General features: G+C 43.2%; 1 protein-coding gene across 7 annotated transcripts in view; it reads left to right on the plus strand.

Moving 5' to 3' along the window:
- The window catches only part of cdk5rap2 (CDK5 regulatory subunit associated protein 2), a 194,142-nt gene extending 191,651 nt beyond the window's left edge, over positions 1-2,491 (plus strand). For 5 of the 7 annotated variants that reach the window (XM_072488369.1, XM_072488365.1, XM_072488363.1 and 2 more), the window contains one exon: positions 1,669-2,491. In XM_072488369.1, the coding sequence (XP_072344470.1) occupies positions 1,669-1,817 (149 nt within the window). In that variant the 3' untranslated portion in view covers positions 1,818-2,491. The remainder of the gene's footprint in view (positions 1-1,668) is intronic. The other 2 variants (XM_072488364.1, XM_072488368.1) reach the window with 1 other exon arrangement.
- Positions 2,492-7,274: the final 4,783 nt, after the last annotated feature.

Genomic DNA, 7,274 nt, shown 5'->3' on the forward strand with positions numbered 1-7,274 from the left:
TGTACCCCTTGGTTAAACTTCTTCCTGGACTCTTCAGCTGAAACATGTTTTGCCGCAAAGTTACTGGAATTATGAACTGATCATTATTTGGAAAGGACAACAGGGCGTCTGGGATCTTGGCAAACAACAGCACACATATTGGGTGGGATTTTCCATGCCCTCCACGGCATGTTTCGATGGCAGGATCCTGAGGTCCCAGCGCTAGCGCTGAAAAATCTGGCCAGTTTCTTCTTAACCAATGAAATTAAAAGTATTTTGAAATGCATAGAAGTGGAGAGTGAATTGGTCAGGGGAATTAATGTAAAATCAAGTACTGAAAGAGAAATCCAGAGAAGAAAAAAGACATAAAGGAAAATACAGTTATTTTTATTTTTGAATCTCCAATTATTTACTGCCTGAAGGAATTAGACTCTACGCTATTAATTGTTCAACCTCTGGGTAGATGTTGATTAGTCATCACAAACAGTTATCATGTCACTAAAAGGTACTTCTGCTGTTCATTTTGCTGTTCAATTTCTGTGGCAAGTTTAATGCTGATTAATACCTAAATGCAGCAACTTCATGAAGATTAAAGGGAAGTTACAGCGGAGGTATTTGAAAAAGCTAAAGTTGGAGTATCATTAATCAGCCTGTAACTTGTGTTCGCAATTCAAGGGTTAATTTCCCCTTCACCACAAGTTGCTGGGTGATTTGCACATCAATATTCTTTTCAGCTCAGCAAATTTTGGACTAATGTCTTATATCCAGTGTGAACAACTAAGCAGTGAAATCTAGCTCCGTACAGTATATTGTCACAATTCAGAAAGACTCTGCACAGTTTCAGATACTTACAGGTATTCCAACCCAGAATCTCAAAAGATTTTGGCCAGTTTGACAGATTTCAGGCATTTTTCTGTTATGATTTTGTGCACTTAGAAGAACTGAAGCCAACGTGAAGTGTATTTTGTGCAGTGAGGCTTGAAAGAACTGCATCTAAGCTATGTTCTGCAAATATCACCTACAATAAAATGAAAAAAAAGGTGTGTATTAACTAGGTTGATGAGTTGTATCTCACCAGATAATTCTGCTTGGCACAGATGAGCAAAGTTGTAGGAGATATTTGTTTTTAATATATGAATATATTGAGTTCCATATGACTCATGGGAATAAATAATGTAAAATAATTTTGAGAGCATCTTCTCTTTCTGTTTGTTCTTTTAATATCTGTAGTTCTTGATTTTAAAACAGAAAATAAACCCGTATCCATGGAGTGGCTATCCCTCAGAGTGATAATGTTGCATACATGTATACCTTGACTATAGTACCACATATGTAAAGTATAAATCTACATAATTCTTGTGTAGATTCTTCTACCTACAGCTACGGAGAAACTGCCAAATTTCGATTTGGGATTATATTACTGATGCTGCTGTTTGCGCAGTTTGACCTATTAACAGCCTGCTCTCCCTTTCAAAATACTTTGTTATGCATGATAGGATTAGGATATCAGTCAAAGTAACTGCATTTTATGCTTGCAGTGTTGATCACATGAATTCTACAAGTTTATTCTGAATGCCTGTAAATGACGCTAAGCATGCTACGTATGTTGTCATTTCAAGTCATTGTGATTTCCTGTTCTGACAGAGCCATCTCAACAGCAAAGTTCTTTCTTCCCTCCCCTCCCCCCAGCAGACCCAACCTTCCGAAGCTCAGTCAGTGAATGGACGCTAACTCGACCAGTTGATCCAGCTGCCTTTCATCGTGGTTCTAGTGAAGAGGCCTGCTCTGTCCCTGAAGAAAAGTTTTACCCTCTGACCTCATCGTTTTACAGCCATTGAAAATAATTTCTTCAAGCAGCCTGTCAGTTTGCAGGTTGAATTGTAATTTTTGTGTTTTCTCTCTCTGTCTCTCTGGAATGTTATTTTGTCTGGAAATTAGCTTTTTTTGCACAGAGGTGCTGAATTGTTTCTGCATGTCTTCCTGTAAAATGTTGAGATGTAATTTTGTGTACTAGTCAGAGATTGTAGAAATTGGTACAGGACAGATGAAATGTTTCAGATTTAAAAAGAGTGAAGTGTTAAAGGGATTGTGAGACTGTAGTAATTAACCGTTTTAAAATAATGTAGAGCATCAGAAATGTTGAAACATTTCAGACCTCAGTTTTTTTGTAGATGGAAATTTTGTACATTCCCTCCATTCAGCAATAATTGTAGTGTGTAAAAATAAATCTTGTAAATAATCCAGTGTTTGTGAGTATGACCTGCTGCAGGGCTGATTATTGTATTGTGCTGTTGTATAATGTTTCTTTTCTGGTATTGAGATGTTTGTGAGATACTGCCTTGGCCTTATGATTCATAATTTTTAAATAGCCTTGCTGGTGTTTTTATTGGAAAGAATATATGTAGAAGATTCAGAATTGTGAAAAGAAGCCGGCCTTACTGTACATTTTACTAGAATGTATGATCTTCAATCTGTCTCTATTTTTCAAAATACATTTTATATCTTTACTGAATTTGGTACCCAGCTTTTTCTATTTATCAATTTATATTTGGGAGACATGAGGTAATATTTTACAAGCTTTACTTTCTAATCCGCACATACAATGATAAAAGTACCAGCAGGTATTCCCAAAAGCTTTAGCATACGAATTAGCAAAACTCTCCGTAGATTCTGAGAGACAGGATCTACAAGCATTTAGAGAGGCAAGGACTGATTCGGGGCAGTCAGCATGGCTTTGTGCGTGGAAAATCATGTCTCACAAATTTGATTGAGTTTTTTGAGGGAGTGACCAAGAAGGTAGATGAGGGCAGTGCAGTAGACGTTGTCTACATGGACTTTAGCAAAGCCTTTGACAAGGTACCGCATGGTAGGTTGTTGCAGAAGGTTAAAGCTCACGGGATCCAGGGTGAGGTTGCCAATTGGATTCAAAATTGGCTGGACGACAGAAGGCAGAGGGTGGTTGTAGAGGGTTGTTTTTCAAACTGGAGGCCTGTGACCAGTGGTGTGCCTCAGGGATCGGTGCTGGGTCCACTGTTATTTGTGATTTATATTAATGATTTGGATGAGAATTTAGGAGGCATGGTTAGTAAGTTTGCAGATGACACCAAGATTGGTGGCACAGTGGATAGTGAAGAAGGTTATCTAGGATTGCAACGGGATCTTGATCAATTAGGCCAGTGGGCCGACGAATGGCAGATGGAGTTTAATTTAGATAAATGTGAGGTGATGCATTTTGGCAGATCGAATCAGGCCAGGACCTACTCAGTTAATGGTATGGCGTTGGGGAGAGTTATAGAACAAAGAGATCTAGGAGTACAGGTTCATAGCTCCTTGAAGGTGGAGTCGCAGGTGGACAGGGTGGTGAAGAAGGCATTCGGCATGCTTGGTTTCATTGGTCAGAACATTGAATATAGGAGTTGGGACGTCTTGTTGAAGTTGTACAAGACATTGGTACGGCCACACTTGGAATACTGTGTGCAGTTCTGGTCACCCTATTATAGAAAGGATATTATTAAACTAGAAAGAGTGCAGAAAAGATTTACTAGGATGTTGCCGGGACTTGATGGTTTGAGTTATAAGGAGAGGCTGGATAGACTGGGACTTTTTTCCCTGGAGCGTAGGAGGCTTAGGGGTGATCTTATAGAGGTCTATAAAATAATGAGGGGCATAGATAAGGTAGATAGTCAACATCTTTTCCCAAAGGTAGGGGAGTCTAAAACTAGAGGGCATAGGTTTAAGGTGAGAGGGGAGAGATTCAGAAGGGCCCAGAGGGGCAATTTCTTCACTCAGAGGGTAGTGAGTGTCTGGAATGGGCTGCCAGAGGTAGTAGTAGAGGCGGGTACAATTGTGTCTTTCAAAAAGCATTGTTACATGGGTAAGATGGGTATAGAGGGTTATGGGCCAAGTGCGGGCAACTGGGACTAGCTTAATGGTAAAAACTGGGCGGCATGGACTGGTTGGGCCGAAGGGCTGTTTCCATGCTGTAAACTTCTATGATTCTATGATTCCTGAGTTTACAAAATGAAAGTTTTTGTACTCTCTCGACTTAATCTACTGGACATAGTGGAATCTTTATTGGACGCTTCAGCAGATGTCCAACTAAAAGCAACCAAGGACCACTTGGTAAACACAGATTATTCTGTCCCCTAATGCCTCTAGAGATGTATAGTATGAATCACAGCTACTTCCTGCACCTCATGTGCTGCTCACGTGACCTATCCTGTGTCTATACTTGAATGCCAACCTTTACTCCACCCAGTGCTGCTTTTCCTCCTCCTTTAAGGTAGTGAATGGCACATGACTATCCCCAAAGGAAATTGCACTTGAGAAGCCTGAGTGATTGGATGAATGGGACACCCGAAAAGCTAGCTATTCAGAAAAATTGGCAAAAAAATAAACCACCTGATCAATTTAGAACTACAAAAATTCAAAATCACAAGACTCAGGAACTCTGTACTTACACATTGATTATTTGATCCTAGTCACTGGACGGTATCTTCCATTTTGGAGTAGGAGTTGGATGGTTGATTGATTTAATTTATTGTCACATGGTGGGAGCAGAAATAAGAGTGACTTCTGTTATAGAGCTGGCTCTTTTTCTCTCACTGTTCAGCTAATTACAGATGGATGTGTGAGGAGGTTGGCGACTCTAGCAGTGGGGAGCAGGCAGGGAGTCATCGGCCCTTACCTCATGGGGTCGAAGGTCCTGGCACCATTTTTTTTTTAAATCCCCCGGACAGCCATTCAGTTACTGCAAGCCAGCTCCAGATTCTGCATCTGCAGAATGTCGCAGATCAGACCTATGACCCCTAATAATAATAATAATCTTTATTGTCACAAGAAGGCTTACATTAACACTGCAATGAAGTGACTTTGAAAAGCCCCTAGTCGCCACATTTCAGCGCCTGTTCGGGTACACAGAGGGAGAATTCAGAATGTCCAAATTACCGAACAGCACTTAAAAATTTTTTTTTAGAAATTTAAAGTACCCAATTCATTTTTTCCAATTAAGGGGCAATTTAGCATGGCCAACCCACCTACCCTGCACATCTTTGGGTTGTGGGGGCAAAACCCACGCAAACACGGAAAGAATTTGCAAACTCCACACGGACAGTGACTCAGAGCCGGGATTGACCCTGGGACCTCAGCGCCGTAAGGCAGGAGTTCTAACCTCAGCGCCACCGTGCTGCCCTGTAACAGCACTTCTTTCTGGATTTGAGAGAGGAAACCGGAGCAAATCCACGCAGACACGGAAAACGTGCAAACTCTGCACAGCAAAGCCTTCTTTCAGTTACTCTTCTGGCCCGACCTGGAAAGGCGAGAGGTCCTGTTTCCCACGGATGGCAAAAAGAGGACCCCCCCCCCCAACGGTCTGAGCAGGATTGTCTGGGCAGAGTTCTCAGCAGAGGTTAGCGCCCATGGAAACCCACAAAAGAACTGGCCAGGAGTATCAAAAAAGATGATCTATGCACTCTGCCAGTGCAGGCTATTCAGCTCATCGAGTCTGCATCGACCCTCTGAAAGAACATCCTACCCCCACCCTATCCTCATTACCCCACCTGCGCGTCTTTGGACTGGAAAAAAAATTCAAACTCCACACAGTCATCCAAGACCAGAATTGAACCCAGGTCCCTGGCGCTGTGAGGCAGCAGTGCTAGCCCCCTAAATGGCACCGTCTATTCCTTTCAAAGTGATACTCATAAGGGCACCAGGCAGAGTAAGTGTGTGAGTGCAGACAAAAGTCCAACAGGAGTTTGGGTTGTAGGACTCAGCAGCAGATGGGACAAGGGCACTAACCATGTGCCAGCCACTTCAATGTCCTGGACATTGCAGGACATTGTGCCTGTTAATCACTTACGAACATTCAGGAGCTGGCATAGGCATGCGTGATTATAAACTGCTCATGCACCCACGAGGATGACAATCCTGCCTGTAGCACAAGAATGCCCACAAGAAAGTGGCCCAGACCAGTGGCAGTATGCCAGATATTAGAGTTCCCACCACTTTTGAGAATATGCTTGGAGTTAGGACTTTGCTGCTGGCCATGACCTGTGCCCCTTGGAGGCATCAACCTCCCTCCCTTATCTCCACCTCTGACAACAGTCGATGCCAATCAGCACAGTGTAGACCTTGGTGGGTTCTCGTTAAAATGTGATGCATTAGGCATGAGGAAATGCTGCTTTGTTGGGTATTGGGACCCAGAGAAAAGAACTCAGCTGAGCCTTATTCTCTATGGAGTGAATTAATAATCAAGAGGATTGAACTCCTCCCAGTGAGACTCTTTTCCCTCCCCCATATAGGATGCTTGAGGTTTTTACAAGCTGCACAACATGCTGTCTGGATGGTTTGCCAATGGGTCAAGCACCTTCTACTCTCCCCATTACCCACAAAGCTCATCATCCTACACAATCACTGTCTTGACATTCCTCCCACCTGTAACCCTTCAATGTCCCCTAGTTACCCTGGACCGTATTATATATGTGGCCATTCCTGCTGTTCCCCCTTCCCCCTGCCGATAACGGTCAATGTGCCCATGCCCCTCCTGTGACTGACCCCTCCCTTCCTTGAGGCCAACTGTGCCTTACTTTCTGCGACCCCCCCCCCCTAATCAGACCATCCACTATCCATTCATGGCATCCACCGAACCTGATCCAATTCCACCAACTCTTCCTCCCAGTACCCACATTTAAACCCTTAGGACCAAACATTTGGCATAATTGATCCCCACCCTTTAGACCCATCTCTGTGATGCTCAACCACCACCCTACAACGGGACCAAAGCATGCATGGCATGTTTACCCTCCTAAACAGTCCCAGTGTTTGCCTTCCCCAGGCATCCTCCCACCCTTACCCACTGATCCTGCCTCCCTTGCAGACTCCACCCACCTCGGACTACCGACACCCAATCTGACGTTTATGTGCAGGTCTCAAGGACATAACAGCTGCTACTCACTCAAGTCCAGGAAAAAGTCTACCTCGTCAGGTACAATCATAAATTGAATAAATTTCTCACCAGTGGAGAACCTAATTTAGAGGCAGCATGTCAGTGTGCCAAGCTGGCCTTTAAATGAGCATGTATCACATGCAAATGAACTTCCTGACTTTGTTCATTGGGACGCTCAACCAGCCAAGTCCTTAGGCAGCACTTTCTAAATCCACAACTGCTCCCATCTGAAAGGAGGTCAGCAGGCACGTGGGAACACCACCACCCATGTTGTCCACCAACATTGAGTTTTTAAATTCTTTAAAATGGATATATCCATTGTCTTTCAGAAGTGGCATAGTTACTCTGCCTC

This window comes from Scyliorhinus torazame, chromosome 22, assembly GCF_047496885.1.
Source record: "Scyliorhinus torazame isolate Kashiwa2021f chromosome 22, sScyTor2.1, whole genome shotgun sequence".
Taxonomy (NCBI): domain Eukaryota; kingdom Metazoa; phylum Chordata; class Chondrichthyes; order Carcharhiniformes; family Scyliorhinidae; genus Scyliorhinus; species Scyliorhinus torazame.